Here is a 19,337-nt window from a genome sequence, read left to right as displayed (position 1 = left end):
GTCACCAATCCCCGACGACGCGACCAAGAAGGTCTAGAAATTGGAGCCAAAGTGCTTGTGACAACTCACGTTTCGAGTAATGCTGCAAAGGGTGTAGCATCAAAGTTTATTCCACGCCGAGATGGGCCTTACGTGATTGTTGACAAACAAGGTGCCACCTCCTACGTAATTGCTCATGAGGACAATCTCCAGTATCCTTTGGGCACATACCATGCATCATCATTGACACCATATCGTAGCTCTGACAATGTTCCTGAAGCACCAGTCAACATGTTAAGACGTCGAGGACGACCTCGAAAGATTACCAAATAGGATACATCATCGGGTCGATTTCTGTATCCTAGGGGGAGACTGTAACAACCATCGTTTTTACATATTAATCTACTTCATTGTTTTATGTTATACCATAAATGTTATGTTATCTGATATACATGTGGACTCACTGTAATGTCCTGTCGAAAATACAACCCTGTGCTGTGCATTTGGGTACGGAAAAAATGCATCACTGACGTTCTGCATTGTCATGATTGCCTATAAATATTCATGTAAGCATTGAAACTGCGCTCATTTTCATTTTGCATTCGTACGCGCTAGTTCGTTCAATACTGCTTTGGACAACTGGCCTTAATAAAGCAAATAAAAGAAAATACAAGAACACGCGTTTATTTTAATCGAAGCACTGCAATTTTGTATGCGACTCTCGTCCGGATTATCGGACAGGTCCATATAAAGGAGTGGTTACGGTCGCTACCAAAAATTATTAGAATTCGTTGGCTTAGCCAATCCTATGCACTACAATCTAAGGAAAAGCCAGTACAACATTTCAATTCTCAATTAATATTTTTATATAATTCTCATCTAAACTTTTTTCAGTTTAAATAAGCTCTTTATTTAACTGAGAAAAAATGTGTGGTTGTTCTGATTTAGGGTGGTATTAGTTGCGTTCAAGTACCTGTTAATTATTGAAAGTTATCAAAAACTATCAGCTTTTTGCGTTCGCGTACGCAAAAAACTTGCAAAGTAGGGGAAATTGAGAGAGCAAAGTTACATTTCATTTTGAGGGAAAGCTGTTAGTTTCTGCTGGAAAAAGTTTTGCCAACAGGAAAACAGCTGGTAGGAATTTACGCAAATCACAACATTGAATTTAATGGTTTGGAAGTTAAAAATGCGACTAATTAAACTTGTAAGAACTAAGTAGTTATTCGTTTAATCAATAAACTGTGTCAGGATAACACTTAGTGATGAGTTTTCGTAATGTAAACAAAAATTCTTTCAGCCGTTCGTATAACTTGCAAGTTTCTGCAAATTTTCTGTCCGCGTACTATNAGTGATGAGTTTTCGTAATGTAAACAAAAATTCTTTCTGCCGTTCGTATAACTTGCAAGTTTCTGCAAATTTTCTGTCCGCGTACTATTCTGGATATTTTTCTCTTATGAGAGGACGGATGACATTTCGCCGGAATTTTTCTGTTGGATGTTTTTTTACTGGAGATTTTAAACGAAGGTACCTATTATCACCAGTATTGCCGCGAATTAATATTATGACGCAAATTAATTTTAAGCTCTCTAATGGTGACAATTGTCATTGTTGTTGTTATGACCTACTGAGTACGCGACAACGGCGAAAGAATACTTATATTAGGGGTCTTCCCTTAAACTCGTAAAAGCCCCGCAAACCTCGTAAATCTCGTAAATTTACGAGCCTCGTAAAAGAACTGTCAAAATTTCTATGGAGCTATATTTACGAGCCCCTCGTATATTTACGAAGCAAATTTGATGCGCAAACGACCGCGTAATCTTCAGGGTTGCCGATGGCCCGAAATTTTTATACTAAAATGTATGATAAAATAATGAAAATAAATGAAAACGAGTAAGAAAGTCTAAGTTCGGGCGGAGCCGAACATTAAATACCCGGCGCAAGAACTAAAAAGTGGGCGGTGCCAGGCCCATTTTCCAAAATTTTATCATAAACGTATTTCTTGGTAAACAATTGTTGCAACCATCAATTTTGTATAAATTAGCTTTAATATTTACTGATTTATCGAAGATTTCGTATTTCTCCAAATTACGGTTATATGGGATGTGGGCGTGGTTATTGTCCAACAACTGTGCCAAGTTTGGATAAAATTGGTACAGCGGTTACCAAGATATACACATGTAACCATAAGTGGGCGTGGCTACGCCCTTTTTCCAAAAATTTTCAATATTCTTAGTTTTCGTCTAAAAATCATTGTAAATATTAATTTTGAGTGAATTAGCTTCAGTAGTTACTAAAATATCGCAGTTTTCGTATTTCTGAAAATTACCGTTATATGGGAGGTAGGCGTGGTTATTGTCCGAATTCGCCCAATTTCAATACCATCCGTCCTACGCCCAAAAGAAGTGCACGTACCAAGTTTCGTTAAGATATCTCAATTTTTACTCGAGTTATCGTGTGCACAGTCGGGCGGACGGACAAACAGTCACCGCTTAATCGATTTCTCTTTTCATTCTTATCATTTATGTATACATTTGTCTATATCGATCTCGATTCGTTTTGCCTGTTACAAACAACCGTTATGTGAACAAAGTTATAATACCCTTGTGCACAAGTGCGCTCGGGTATAAAAATAATACGGGAATAAAATAACTTAATTTCATCCACTAACTGTATTAACTTAGGTTTTCTGCTAATTTTCGACAATTTTAACTGTATTTTAGCCAAGAGTGATAGAGACAAGATGGCGGGATGTTATGGAAAATACTGCTAAAAAAAAAGAAAATCCTGGTTGATCTGTCAAACAGTCACTTTACGCACCTAATTACACCTTTTCACAAAGGGGGCATTCCCATAAAAGCCTCGTAAACTTACGAGTTGTACTCGGTATAAGACTTTACGAGTTTAAGGGAATCCCCCAATTGTGTTTTAGGCGCAGTAATTGCGGCAATAGTCATACGATGAATTTTGTCAATGCTGGGAATAAGGCGGTAAGATATTGACCAAAAATGTTCATATGTCGTACGGATTTATTTTAGAGCACATGAACCACATTTTTGATATTACTACACATTATCATGTTTCGGGCCCCGGAGTAGTCGGGCCCCGGAGTAGTCGGACGTTTCATCGTGGAGGCTGAATTTTCCGACAGTGGCGCCAAAGATCCCTTCCTTGCCCATCTTGGCATTGAAATCGCCAAGCATGATTTTTATATCGTGTCGGGGGCAGGGCTCATATGTTCTCACCAAGCACTCATAAAAGAGATCTATGGACACCTCGTCCTTCTCTTCCGTCGGAGCATGGGCGCAGATGAGCGAGATGTGGAAGAATCTCGCTTTGATGCGGATTGTGGCTAGACGTTCGTCCACCGGGGATGGCGGTGATGTCATCCATGTAATGGTATTATTTTTGTGCCTCTAATGCACTTGAGATTCTGGCAGCGTTTATTTATATCTTACATACAATTCTATTTCATTTTCCTTCTTATTTTCTTAGTGGACTGTATGTATGTACTTATAAATATATGTATGTTGAACATGTTTAAATGCAAATGCATATATGTGAATACATATGTTTATGTTCAATAATATTTGAACATTCTGCCAAGGGACAAAATATGGTTACAGCTACATACATATATGTAGATATACATAAGCTCATGAATGTAAAATATTTGAACATATTGGCAAGGGCAAAAATATGGTTATAATTTCCTTCTGATTGTTTATCGTAAATATGTTTGTGTTTGGATAGATAATAATAATAATAGGTTGGCGCTTACACATATGTTAGTGTTTGGCCGAGCTTCTCCTCCGATTTGTGGCGTGCGCCTTGATGTTGTCACAAAGGGGAGGGACCTACAGTATTACACCGACTCCGAACGGCGACTGTATTTTTATGAGAAGCTGATAGTCATGACAGAAACACATTCGGAGGTTTGCCATTGCTTGCCGAGGGGCGGCCGCTGTTAGCAAAAAACCGTTTTTGTATATTTTTCTGCGATGTTGCTTTGGCCAGGGCTTGATCCCAGGCCCTGCGGAGTGGATACATACATATGTATAAATAAGTAAATGTAAGGGTAAAAATTATATTTTCTTCTATTTATATTTTCTTCAGTGGGCTGTATTTTAGTTTTGATGCAAGTGCAAAATGTTTTATCTCTCCTAGTCCGGGAGCTAGCGACAGTAAAAATGTGCCGATTTTATCAACAAAAAAAACATATCGGGGACTTAAATTTACTGCTGTAGATTAACAAACAACAACACTTACATCACACCGGGGGACCTTTTGGTGTCAGGAGGGTTCACATTGTGTAAGAAAAAAGGTAAAAATAACCTTGTTTTATCGTCGTTGGGCTTTTGTGTGGTTATCAATTAACATTGAACGATGTCAAAAATTGATCACTTACACTTATTTAGCGGGACCATGTACCGCTTACAAGCGCGCAAAAATTTCAAAATTTTGGCGAAAATCGACCTAACACATCGCACTTTAAATTTATCATGGACATAGAGTAACGTATCATACATGTAAAAATAATGTGCTTACATCGCATCCGCGGGACAAACCTATTGTAAGTGATCGGCGCAAAGTCGCCGCCGCACATAGGGAAATCGAGAATATAGGACGAAAACTTTGACAGATTTCAATGGAAGTTGGTATTTAGGGTTATCGTTATCACTGATTTCGAAATGTATATTAAATTTTTGAAAATTCAAAATGGCGGATCAAATGTTGTGGGCTACTTTTTTAAAAAAATTATTGATTATTTTGAAACTTAGTATCCGGGGGTATTCGTCATCGGTGATTTCGAAGCTGGTATTAAATTTTCAAAATTCAAAATTGTGGATTCAATATGACCGACGACTTTTGTAAATAATTATAGATTGTAATGAAACTTGATTCCTAAGAACTCTCGGAGTCACTGATTACGAATTTAATATTTGATTTCCAAAATTCATTTAATTATATGGACAATTGTCAGAAACTTCGAATTTCTTTGTAAAACAAATGTTTTTTTTTAAGTCACGAGCACAAGTCTGAAATTTTTTGTTTGCGTTCCTTCAGCTGCTAGGATACAAAATCCAACGTGGTGCAAAGTTTCAAAGCAATGCACCATATGTTTTTTGCGTTTTTTTTTTTGAGTGGAAAGTGACTGTAATTTTAGTCCGATTTCGGAACAGATAGCTTGTTTATGCCAAGGTCAATAATTGCACTGAGTTTGGTACAAATTGATAAATCGGTTACCGAGATACACATACATTGAACCAAATAAAAACTGGGGCGCGACACTTTAGTATGTTTTGTCTGTTTTTCTTTAGTTTATTTAACGTTTATCATTTCTTTATGAAAATATAGCTGATTACTTAACAAACACGATATAAATTCAAATTTCAGACTTTGTGCAAAAATCATGAAAATTCTGCAAAGTTTTACCAAAATTTTTAACTTCTTGATCAGCGTCTCTAGACAAAATTTTGGTACAGTAAAACCCGCTTAAGTACCTCACGAAAAATGTCAGCTTTTTGAGGTACTTAGGCGGGTTGGGCACTTAAAAGAACCCGCTTAAGTACCTCGATTCGGGTACTTAAGCGAACATAATTACTGATGTAGTTACATCTTCTTGTTAACTTACATAAATACTTGAATAACGACATATAATGAAGTATACATAGTTTAAAATCAAAATCGTACCATTATTTAAACACAGAAACATGTAAAGAAAAACTTTATTAAAAAAATATTTAGTGCAATGGTATGTCATTTTTACAAGAATTAAACTGTTTAAAAAGTCAAAGTTGGACATATCATGTTGTACCAAATTCAAATTAGAATTGTTGGCACTTATTTTTATTTATTGATTTTTAAGATTTTTCAATCAATTAAAATGCGGTTCATTCCCTAACAAATACCATATAAACATAAGCTTAAGATTTTGTAGAACACTTAAAAAATTCATTATAATTTCAAACTTTTTTTACTAGAAATGTTTTTTGAGTATACAGTTTTATAGCCCATTCAATTTTAGTGTAATAATGTGCAAGTTTCAAGTGGCTAAAGGTTACCGTTGATTTTTTAGAATTTTTTTACCGAAGGTGTGCAGCGCTGCTTCTGAATTTCAAAATAAGTAGATATTTTGAGGAATTTTAAAAGAGCACTTAAAAGGGGAAAATTATAAGTAAAATTGTAAATGGGGCACGAAAAATTTAGGTACTTGGGCGGGTTGGGTAAATAAGCGGGGAGGTACTTAAGAGAGGGATTTTCTTCAGATTATATTAAAAAATTCACGGTGTCCAAAAATGTTGGTCACTTAAGCGGGTTAGGTACTTAAGCGGGTTTCACTGTATTCAGTTTTGTAGCCTATCAAATTTTAGTAAAGTACAGTGCAAATTTTAAGTATCTTGGACTTACCGTTGATTTTTGGCATTTTTTTTTTGTTGAAGGTGCTCCGCATTTTGTTCATATAAAAAAAATGTTCGATCATAACTTTCCAAAAATCAACGGTAAGTCCTAGCAGCTAAAGCCTTTCATTTGGCACCTCATTTTCGAAAATCGAACGAACGGTGCAGATTTGATGACATGGACAAAAAATGCCTTTGGGTATAATATATCGAGCCCTAATCGTCAAAATAACGTAAGCGAAATTTTTTTTTAAATTTTCTTTTTGATGCAGAAATATTCCTAGATCATCTGCATTTCATCATGCATTTCTGCATCAAAAAGAAAATTTTGAAAAAAATTACGCTTACGTTATTTTGGCAGTTAGGGCTCGATATATTGTTTTTTTTTGTAATTTTTCTTACTTATTTTTCGTTCGCTATGTAACTTTTTAAATAACAAATAAAAAGTGGTGCACGAGGATCATAGTTCAATAATATATTGTGCAATGGAGCACACACGTATTTGGCTACANCACTTAAAAAATTCATTATAATTTCAAACTTTTTTTACTAGAAATGTTTTTTGAGTATACAGTTTTATAGCCCATTCAATTTTAGTGTAATAATGTGCAAGTTTCAAGTGGCTAAAGGTTACCGTTGATTTTTTAGAATTTTTTTACCGAAGGTGTGCAGCGCTGCTTCTGAATTTCAAAATAAGTAGATATTTTGAGGAATTTTAAAAGAGCACTTAAAAGGGGAAAATTATAAGTAAAATTGTAAATGGGGCACGAAAAATTTAGGTACTTGGGCGGGTTGGGTAAATAAGCGGGGAGGTACTTAAGAGAGGGATTTTCTTCAGATTATATTAAAAAATTCACGGTGTCCAAAAATGTTGGTCACTTAAGCGGGTTAGGTACTTAAGCGGGTTTCACTGTATTCAGTTTTGTAGCCTATCAAATTTTAGTAAAGTACAGTGCAAATTTTAAGTATCTTGGACTTACCGTTGATTTTTGGCATTTTTTTTTTGTTGAAGGTGCTCCGCATTTTGTTCATATAAAAAAAATGTTCGATCATAACTTTCCAAAAATCAACGGTAAGTCCTAGCAGCTAAAGCCTTTCATTTGGCACCTCATTTTCGAAAATCGAACGAACGGTGCAGATTTGATGACATGGACAAAAAATGCCTTTGGGTATAATATATCGAGCCCTAATCGTCAAAATAACGTAAGCGAAATTTTTTTTTAAATTTTCTTTTTGATGCAGAAATATTCCTAGATCATCTGCATTTCATCATGCATTTCTGCATCAAAAAGAAAATTTTGAAAAAAATTACGCTTACGTTATTTTGGCAGTTAGGGCTCGATATATTGTTTTTTTTTGTAATTTTTCTTACTTATTTTTCGTTCGCTATGTAACTTTTTAAATAACAAATAAAAAGTGGTGCACGAGGATCATAGTTCAATAATATATTGTGCAATGGAGCACACACGTATTTGGCTACATTTTCCAATTGCAGAAATTTTAAAGAAGTTATTTTTTATTATTTTATTAAATAGTACGGATTTTTAGCTTTCGTAAGAAGAAATAAAAACCTGCTCATTCTTTGCACTTTTTGAAGTAATGCGTTTTTACTAATGCATAAAATCATTTTTGTAGAGCGGTTGTTGGGTTTATTTATTTAAAAAAACTCACGACTAATAACTACCCATACATTTGGAAAAGAAAAATCAACATGGTTTAGCAATCTGCGGCGGGCGCAAGAAATAACTGCTTTGCAGCGGCCAGCCATCGCTGTCCACACCCAAAGGCAGTCTTCTTTTAGTTCAAACTTCATGTGGCTGGTATTGTGAACGGCTGGCTTAGCGCCTACCACGAACACGATACTTCACCCAGACGGTCCGCTCACCGCCGATCGCTAAACGAAATATGCAAATTCATAAGCGTACAGGCTTTTTATATGCTATGCAAAGCACATTGATCAATACCGTTGGTGCTATGATAATCCTGCTATACAATTGTTATACAATTTAAAACTCACATGCGAAAAAGAGGCATTGCCATATTAGAATAAAACTTTATCTTTGACTTTGACAGAAAAAAGGTATTGCCATACATGGTATTGCCAGATATGTGAATGTGTAAAACATGAAATTAACAAAACATAAAACATGTATACATAAATAAGTAAAACAATAAAAGCGGCATGTTACATTTTTTAATTTTTTATCAGTGGCATCAGATCTGCACGATTCGTTCTATTTTCAAAAATGAAGTGTCAGATTAAACAACTTGACCTTTAGACAATAGAGGTTTATATTTTTAAAGAGTTGCCACCTGTTAAAAAATTAAATTCAACATTTTTATATAAGTTAAATGAATTATTAAGAGATGGGTATCAATAGAAATTTGCCGGAAAAAGTTTATTTTTTAACTACATATAGAAGGTTGCCACCTGTTTAAAAAATCAAATTCCATTTGAATTAAAAGGATAAGGTTATTGAAATAGATAGGTATCACAATATGAGAGTCAGACGAAAGAGGTTTAAGAAGGTTTTAGCATTCAAATATTATGAAAAGGGTTGCCGCCTGTTTGTAAAGGCCAATATAATAACTGCTTGAAGCCAAAGGTTTACGACATCGTATTTATTATTTTATTACAAATACATACATTGTCAATCAGTGATTTGTTCTGATTACATTCTTTTAAATTACTGGACTCTTAAATTAACTCAGGAATGTTTTTACACTTCACTTATTTCTTGCTAAATATGCCCAGTTTTTTTCTTTTGTCTGAAACCCATATTGATATATGTACATATTTCTGTTACCTTATTCCCTTAATTAAAGTTAATTTGATTTTTTAAACAGGTGGCAACCCTTCTACGTGTCGTTTAGAAGTAAAGCATTTCCAAAGCCATTTCATTGAATACCCATATTGTCATATCTAATTCATTTAACTTATTAAATAATTTTAATAAAATTTGTAACAGGTGGCAAGCCCTTACAAAAAAATTAAACTTTATTGTACATCTGCAGGCCAAGACCTGTCATTTGACACCTCACTTTTGAAAATAGAACGAGCTATATGTACATACCTAGTATGTAAATGCCAGAAGAACCAAAGTTGTCAACTTCAAACCGCATTTACCGTGAAAGTATGAAAGTTATCCAAAAACAAATTGTATTTTTGAATTTAACGTCTTCAATTTTACTAAGAAGCGAATTTTCATTTAAATCCGTCCATAATTATATTTTTGCCCACATTTTATATAGAAGGGAAGCACTGTGCCGCGGCGACTTTGCCGATCACTTACAATAGGTTTGTCCCGCGGATGCGATGTAAGCACATTATTTTTAAATGTATAATACGTTACTCTAAGTCCATGAAAAATTTAAAGTGCTTGTAAGCGGTATATTGTCCCGCTAAATAAGCGTAAGTGATCAATTTTTGACATCGTCCAATGTTAATTGATAACCACACACAANCCAAAGGCAGTCTTCTTTTAGTTCAAACTTCATGTGGCTGGTATTGTGAACGGCTGGCTTAGCGCCTACCACGAACACGATACTTCACCCAGACGGTCCGCTCACCGCCGATCGCTAAACGAAATATGCAAATTCATAAGCGTACAGGCTTTTTATATGCTATGCAAAGCACATTGATCAATACCGTTGGTGCTATGATAATCCTGCTATACAATTGTTATACAATTTAAAACTCACATGCGAAAAAGAGACATTGCCATATTAGAATAAAACTTTATCTTTGACTTTGACAGAAAAAAGGTATTGCCATACATGGTATTGCCAGATATGTGAATGTGTAAAACATGAAATTAACAAAACATAAAACATGTATACATAAATAAGTAAAACAATAAAAGCGGCATGTTACATTTTTTAATTTTTTATCAGTGGCATCAGATCTGCACGATTCGTTCTATTTTCAAAAATGAAGTGTCAGATTAAACAACTTGACCTTTAGACAATAGAGGTTTATATTTTTAAAGAGTTGCCACCTGTTAAAAAATTAAATTCAACATTTTTATATAAGTTAAATGAATTATTAAGAGATGGGTATCAATAGAAATTTGCCGGAAAAAGTTTATTTTTTAACTACATATAGAAGGTTGCCACCTGTTTAAAAAATCAAATTCCATTTGAATTAAAAGAATAAGGTTATTGAAATAGATAGGTATCACAATATGAGAGTCAGACGAAAGAGGTTTAAGAAGGTTTTAGCATTCAAATATTATGAAAAGGGTTGCCGCCTGTTTGTAAAGGCCAATATAATAACTGCTTGAAGCCAAAGGTTTACGACATCGTATTTATTATTTTATTACAAATACATACATTGTCAATCAGTGATTTGTTCTGATTACATTCTTTTAAATTACTGGACTCTTAAATTAACTCAGGAATGTTTTTACACTTCACTTATTTCTTGCTAAATATGCCCAGTTTTTTTCTTTTGTCTGAAACCCATATTGATATATGTACATATTTCTGTTACCTTATTCCCTTAATTAAAGTTAATTTGATTTTTTAAACAGGTGGCAACCCTTCTACGTGTCGTTTAGAAGTAAAGCATTTCCAAAGCCATTTCATTGAATACCCATATTGTCATATCTAATTCATTTAACTTATTAAATAATTTTAATAAAATTTGTAACAGGTGGCAAGCCCTTACAAAAAAATTAAACTTTATTGTACATCTGCAGGCCAAGACCTGTCATTTGACACCTCACTTTTGAAAATAGAACGAGCTATATGTACATACCTAGTATGTAAATGCCAGAAGAACCAAAGTTGTCAACTTCAAACCGCATTTACCGTGAAAGTATGAAAGTTATCCAAAAACAAATTGTATTTTTGAATTTAACGTCTTCAATTTTACTAAGAAGCGAATTTTCATTTAAATCCGTCCATAATTATATTTTTGCCCACATTTTATATAGAAGGGAAGCACTGTGCCGCGGCGACTTTGCCGATCACTTACAATAGGTTTGTCCCGCGGATGCGATGTAAGCACATTATTTTTAAATGTATAATACGTTACTCTAAGTCCATGAAAAATTTAAAGTGCTTGTAAGCGGTATATTGTCCCGCTAAATAAGCGTAAGTGATCAATTTTTGACATCGTCCAATGTTAATTGATAACCACACACAAGCCCAACGACGACAAAATAAGGTTATTTTAAAATTTTTTATTACACAATGATAATGCCCTATGAAGGCGTTGTCCCGCTAACTGGGTGTAAGTGGTTGGTTCTCGTGATTTTCGTTATTATATTGAAAATCGTATCATACTTTTATCGACGATAAAATATGTCACTAAAAACTGTCGCTAGCTCCCGGACTATTTTATGAACGCCAAGTATTGTTCTCGAAGTTGCGCTCAAGCTTTCCCTCTAAGCCCTTAAACCGCTGGAGAGCGAGATGATATGAATAACCCAGTTGTGAAGGGTCATTTTGCCTGATTCCAAGCGAAGGACATTTTAAGCCAAATGGGCCTCACATTCTAATTCTTCCTTTGCCGGCTGTGTTTCAGACTTNTATATGCTATGCAAAGCACATTGATCAATACCGTTGGTGCTATGATAATCCTGCTATACAATTGTTATACAATTTAAAACTCACATGCGAAAAAGANTTATGAACGCCAAGTATTGTTCTCGAAGTTGCGCTCAAGCTTTCCCTCTAAGCCCTTAAACCGCTGGAGAGCGAGATGATATGAATAACCCAGTTGTGAAGGGTCATTTTGCCTGATTCCAAGCGAAGGACATTTTAAGCCAAATGGGCCTCACATTCTAATTCTTCCTTTGCCGGCTGTGTTTCAGACTTAAACTGTTCTACTAATCTATTCAAGTCATCAGATTGATAAAATTATTGTCTACGGGCGCTAGACAAGCAAGCCTTTTACCAGATACCCATCCTAGTCGAGTTTTCTGCAGTAGAGGCAGGTGCTCCTGAAGGCGAATTTGACCAACGCAGAGTAGCTAAAAAAAGGCCAGCACCTTTGAGTAGATCTATGCGCTGCGGACTCAAAAAACCACGGATCTGATAGGGATATATTTTATGGTATACTCCAGTCTATCGGTGATGCTTGGTGTTACAACCGCAGATAAGGAAGTTGCATAATCGTCAATACGATAATGCATACGAAGATCAACTATGTGATCTGCTACGAATTCAGATTTCCCGATCCCAGATATGAGGGTTGTAACCTGAGACATTTTTAACTGAGAAGCCGAGTCTAATACGGTAGACAAACGGGCTCGATTATTTGCATAACCAGCCTTAATTTGTTTTAACTCATGCATTTTCCTCTTTAAAATGAGCATAAGCAGCCAAACAAATGCACGCAATTTTTGGGAATTAACTCGGATCCGGGGAATTTTTGATGACAACACTGGTAAAAACGGGCAGTTGTTTTTTGTACAAGTAAGCAAACGAATCAGTCGAGTTTCGCGTACGCGGTAGCCGAGTGGTGAGAGTTGCGAGCTACAAACCTGTAGCTGCCAGGTTCGATACTCGGTTGGAGCGATTGCGAAAAATTTTTTGTTTTTATTATTTATTTTATTTTTTTTTTATTTTTTTTTATTTATATATTTAATTTTACTTTATTTTATTTTCATTTGCCTTATTTTATATCACATTTCTTATTTTACTATTAGTTAATTTTAATTTTTAGAGATGAATTTTGTTAAAAATTTAACAACAACTAACTGAAAGTAACGTAAAAAAAATATAGAACTTATAAAAAAAAGAATGAAAAAGAAATAAAAAAGTATACTGACCGTGGGACTCGAACCCACGACCTTGCGGCTGGTTTATTCGCATTACTGCCGTCTGTAAGGGTAAAATTTTAATTTGCATTTATGCTTATTAATTCAAATTAATTTTCTCCGTCTGTCTACCATATAACAATGCTCTGCATGGCACAAGAGATCCAGCTCAACTTTTTACATGAACGATAGCTGTAGCGAGAAGCACGCAATTTTGAGGTGAGATTGCCAGAAAATTTGTAGGTAACGTGGCAAATGAAGACGCCGAGACAACGGTTGATTGTGCCGAAGTTTATAAGGATCCGAAAAACTAAGTAGATGAGGACACCGCATCAAGAGTTTGTGATTCGGCAACGGAATTTAGATGCAACAATGAGTGATGCTTGGCCGAGAAATGTCGACAGCAGCCAGAGGTGCAAGTTTTATCAAGTGGCCTTTGTTGAGGCAGTTAAGACATAACTGTAGTCGCTTTACTTCCTTCTACGTCACCGAGGGAGACAGACTCAACAACTTTGGACACTGTTGTATTGCATGCTCGTGAGAATGCAAACCGAACAAATTTTAGTGGATGTTACGAATGCCTTACGATTGTTGTTAGTACAAGTAGATTTTTTCCCCACCTGGTGGCCTGGTGTTTGCGTTACCAAGACAAGTTCCACACTCTCCAACCGCTGACATCGTTTCTCTAAAAATCTTGCCATTGAGTCCCAAGTTGGTATTTGGTTAGTTTTGCCGCTGATGAAATATATAAGCATGCAATCGGTTAGCTGCTCCTTCGTTGCCATTGTTTGCACAGCACGCAAATGTCCCTTAACCTTGTCGCTTAATTCAGGATGCTTCGAGAAAGACCCAGGACCCACCTTTTTCAATGCAAATAGTTCCCTTATATAAATTTAGACGCTTATTACCGAATCGATTAATCAATAATTCCGACGCCTTTTTTTAGTTTGTATCACTAATCTCAAGCGAAGAAATCGTATCAGAGGCCGAATCTTTTAAGCTTGAACGCAGATGTTGAAATTTTTCAACCGAAGCGGAGGCTCATCGAACGAAGACTGCCGCGCTGGAATTGATTGCCGCCTTTCTGCTGACTTCCGATCACTTTGCTCCATGATTATGGCAGTTTTGATGTCTATATAAGAAGCGAAGAATTTTAAACGCGCGTTTCTTTCCAGCTTGAAGTGGTCTAGCTCCTCAAGATTCGTTTGTACGCTGTCAAGGTTTCTTTCCGTGCGCTCGACCGCCTCGAGCCACACGGTTAGTGCCGCCGCGTTCAGCTCAAGTAACTTGGCGGAAGTAAGGAAGGTCTTGATCAAGGGTGCCAACTTGGCTCAAACCGTGCCATTTTTGGCCCTAATTTACTTCAAATGGCACTTAATTTTTCAATTTGGCACAAAGTGCCAAAATGGCACTTTTGAAAAATAATAATAATTCAACACATTTTTGTGAAATCCTCTACATGTACTTCTTTTTCTTAACTAAAATTTTCTAATTACTATAGTGTATAAAAGTGGTTTATCTTACTTTGGCATTGGACTTTTGTTTTAGAAATGTGTTTCTAATTTTAATGCTAAATGGGAAGAATTTAAAAGAATGGCACCTTTTTTGGCACTTTTATTTTTCTATTTGGCACATTTTAGCACTTTTTTATCCTCCTTCCTAGCTAAGTGGAAGCGACATTTTAAATAACGATGAAGAATAGTTAATTGTACAACAAAATTACAGGAGCAATTTTCAAGCCAGCAGTAGCGATCAAACTTCCATTTCCTTTATTTACGAAAATGCGATAGAATCCAAATGTGTATACCACGTCGGGGTCACCATGAACAAATAGCAAGCATTTTTGCTATAGATCAAACATCCGAAAAGCAAAGCAAAGGGTTCAACTATGTTCACCGTATGTATATTTCAGGAAAAATGATAATTACAGCAAATACCGTCTGCCCTTAAATACTAAACATATTGCGCTTAAAATGCTTTTATCAGGGTAGAATACCAATGACGTGTGTGTGCAATGAGCAAGAATGCAAACGGTATCGAATAGGCAAATCAAGAAACTAGTGTAAAAGAAACTAGACTTAAGAGAGCAAGTACAGTGAAGGGCATCATTATTATTACGAAAAGTGATAAATATTGTTTAGAACTTTATAATGCTATTGCTTTTCCAAACACGGCCTTTTACATTTCAGGTGACGATATGTACATATGATTTCAAAAGTATTTTCAAATGTATTTGTATTTTCAAAAAAATGGTTTTTGTATTTAAATACTTTTTATAAAAGTATTTTATATTTGCATTTTAAATATTTTTCGTGTAATTTGTATTTAACAGGGCTGCAAACCGGTTTTGAACCGAAATGTTTTTATATGGAACAAAATACTTAAGCAAAAAAAATCAAAAAATTAGTACGAGTTTTAAAATAATTCAAACTTGCACTTAACACATTACACTAAAATTGAATGAGTTATATAAAACTGCATACTTCGATTTTTTTAGTTCTGATTAAAAAATTTTATACTTTGGGGCAATTTTGTTGAAATTTGTAGATTTTGCCTAATAATCGTGCAAAGTTTTAATTTGGATTTATATGGTTGCCGTTATATAACGAGCTATACTTTTATAAAAAACTAGCAGACCCGGCGAACTTCGTCCCGCCCAAAATTCATGTTTTGCATTTAAACCATTTTGGTCGAACATTTTCACCAGAAGTTCACGATCATGATTTTCAGTGACGCATTTATCTTCTAACATTACGGTGTGGTGGTTGTCAGAGGGCATATTTCCATTGCCATCTTAAATAACCTAGAAAAATGTATATGCATACAAAGATACGTAATAGCTTCAGTGCGTTTGAAAGGCGCCACGCTCCCTTTTAAAGTAGCCCCAATTTTCTCTAAGAGTATGGGATTGATTTCATATATCTCCATGCCATGTTCGTGTACTCTACCATGAACACTTCCGGAGATATGCAGTATGAAAAATTCGGTTTTTATGGGAGGTGTCACGCCGCTTTTTCCAGTACCTCCAATTTTTCTATGATTATGCGATTGATTTCATATATCTCTATATCATATTCGAGTACTCTACCATGAACACTTCCAGAGATTTGCAGTGTGAAAAATTCGGTTTGTATAGGAGGTGCCACGCCCCCTTTTCCAAAAACCACAATTTTTCGCCATGAGTATGCGATTGCTTTCGTATATCTCCATACCATGTTCGAGTACTCTACCATGAACACTTCCAGAGATTTGCAGTGTGAAAAATTCGGTTTGTATAGGAGGTGCCACGCCCCCTTTTCCAAAAACCACAATTTTTCGCCATGAGTATGCGATTGCTTTCGTATATCTCCATACCATGTTCGAGTACTCTACCATGAACACTTCCAGAGATATGCAGTGTGAAAAATTCGGTTTGTAGGAGAGGTGCCACGCCCCCTGCACCCAGCGGTATGAAATATACTTTACATCCGATTCTCATATCTACCATATATGCACAAAATATTTCATGAAGATCGGTCGAGCCGTTCAGTAGGAGTTCGACCACAAACACCATGACACGAGATTTGTATATATTAGATTAATGAACATTAAACCAACAAAAAAAAATTTGTCAAATGTCGCACTCCTATTATTTTGACCATAGGTATACTTGTACATATTAATTTGAAGCCTAGTTTAAGATCCAACCTACTGAAAATGAGGGTTTCAACATTAAGCCAACATTTTGAGTGTCAATTGAAAATTCTGAGTATGCTGTTTTTGTCTACTCGACTAGGCTCACGGCTTGTCCAAACCTTAAAAGAGTTTATGAACATTTTTCTAATTTCCTCTTGATTGCGTTGATTTTAAGTAATTCTTTTTTTGTTTAGGGTATTACGCATGAAACTTGGAGTTATATAGTTAAAAAGAAAAATAAACATTAAATATTCAAAAGAAAAATAGCCAAAACTTGCTAAAATGTCGCGCCCCTATCTATTTTTCCACCACTATACATGTAGATATTTGAATTTGATCTCGGTAACAAAGCCTTTTATTTATATATTATACATTTGAAATATTTTGTGCAATATTTTATCCTTTAGCATAAAAAAAATTGAACCATTTGAACCGAACCGAACCGCGGTTCAGGGATACTCATGAACCGGTTCTTGTACCGGTACAAGTTTTTTCTAAGTGGTTCGAACCACTGAACCGAACCGCACCGATTTTTGGAGTGGTTTGCAGCCATGGTATTTAAATAGTATTTTTAACAAACTCACCTGCATTTGGAGGTGGTCTTTCTTTTGGGAAACATATTCTGAATAATCCTCTTGTTCTAGTGTAGTAAAAATATTTATTGTTCATGCTGTTGAATAGGTCATCCGCGTCAGTATGTTTTGAAGCAAACGCCTGTAATTTATATTGAGATAATTACATACATACATAAATAAATGTGTAAACTTAAATTCTTTAAATACTTGTGTTCGTTAAAAACTTTTATTACATTCAAACTTTCGTTTACATTCTTCTCTTGAAAACCAACTGTGTATATTTGAAATCTAAATAAACAAAACCTACATTTTGGGGTCACAGCCGAAAAAAGTGTCTTCAAGTCATTCAAATCGTTTATACAATGTATATAAAGACTTTCATTATTTTATCTTTCGGAACTCGGTAGGGCATATTCATAGTCGAAATAAAATCGACTCTAACGTTAGTTTTACCTTTTTTAACGGAAAATCTGCCAAAAAAGCAGCTTAGAGTACACTTTATTTCATCTATGACTATACCCCATTATTTTGAATAAATTGTCAAAAATAGTTTTTTCTCTTAAAATAATAACCTATTGATGAGGGATATATTAAAAAGATGCAATATGCATATTTTGCATTTAGTATGAAAACAAAATTACAGTTAAAAAAAGTACATAAATCATTAAATAAATAATAAATTTAACACAAATAAATTGGGGGAAATGCTAAGCTCCAAAAACGGTGCATTAATTCATGCTACTTCTGGACATTTATTCGGAAAATATTTGACATAATAAAGAGGCTGAAATCAGTCCAAATCTGGCCAGAGGTGTAATTTTTAAGTGCCTTTGAAAAGTAAGTACTAAAAGCATTTTTAAACACGTAAGAAAAATATAATTTACGAAGGAATTGTCAAAATGTGTATATAGAATATTAAATCAAAGAAAAGGACAAAAGTCACATGATTTTTTGGAAAAGTGTCAAAATAAGCCTTTTTTTAAAAGTCGGTGTCAAGGGGCATCGATCTCCAAAAAGTGTCAATTTGACACTTTAGTCGCACAACGGTAACACTGACGATGGCGATAGAAACAATCGACGACGGTTGCGTGAATTTTGCGGTTTCGATTTCACTGAGCAAAGCGAAGAATACGCTGAAAAATTTAAATATATTGAAGGCAATTTAACCCAAGCAGATCTGGTGTCAGTGTGTAATGTGCTAGGTATAAACCATCACGCGAGCAGTTAGCCGTTAAAATTTTTCAAATTTTGCAAGCAGGAGGTTTGTTGGCATGTAGCATGCGCGAGCAGAATACGACGGGCAACGAATCGGATGACGAAACAAACGACGAAGTGTATGAAGAAGTTAGAAGCGCAAACAACACAGCAATAGACCACCTTGCAACACCAAAGACGCAGGCGCAAAGCATAGCAGCACAACGCAGCATCAACAATAACTACGCAAACGAAGGAGGTAACAGCGGCAGAATAATGATCGGAGCCAGTGTGGCCACTTGAACATATTATTAGGTACCAAAACGCCTACCAAATCAGTTTGTAAACTACCAAACTTTTTTTCCTCATTAAAGCTAGATTTCTTGAATTTACGGGATTTTCAGCACAAATTAACAGCCAAAATAAAAACTACATATATTATTGTTTACAGTATTAGTTAACAATTCATACAAATTTTAATGTTAAACAAAACAAATTCGTGCCTTTAAATAAAAGAATTTACTTATTCCATAAAAATATTTTGCAAAAAATGTAAATATCTTAGAGTTTAATTTAATTTATTGAAACATTTTTTTTTTGTGCGTGAAAAAACAAAATCAGACATTTTATGCAGTTCAATCAAAAAATTCCCAAATTCTTTTCAATTTGCATACACTCGCACTTTTTTACCAATACACCCACACATTGCAAATTGCCTATCATCAATTTTTTTTTCAAGACGATAAGTA

The 19,337-nt window shown here is 35.0% G+C and overlaps 1 protein-coding gene across 1 annotated transcript in view; it reads right to left on the bottom strand.

Annotated features, from left to right (window-relative positions):
- The window catches only part of LOC108360973 (uncharacterized), a 154,320-nt gene that overhangs the window by 66,148 nt on the left and 68,835 nt on the right, over positions 1-19,337 (bottom strand). The window contains exon 2 of the mRNA XM_017613481.1: positions 17,404-17,533. Coding sequence (XP_017468970.1) covers positions 17,404-17,533 — 130 coding nt within the window. The remainder of the gene's footprint in view (positions 1-17,403; positions 17,534-19,337) is intronic.

The sequence above is a fragment of the Rhagoletis zephyria genome, unplaced genomic scaffold (assembly GCF_001687245.7).
Source record: "Rhagoletis zephyria isolate East Lansing unplaced genomic scaffold, Rhagoletis_zephyria_1.1 Rzeph_scaffold_00670, whole genome shotgun sequence".
Taxonomy (NCBI): Eukaryota; Metazoa; Arthropoda; class Insecta; order Diptera; family Tephritidae; genus Rhagoletis; species Rhagoletis zephyria.
This window is presented reverse-complemented; position numbering and strand designations above follow the sequence as displayed.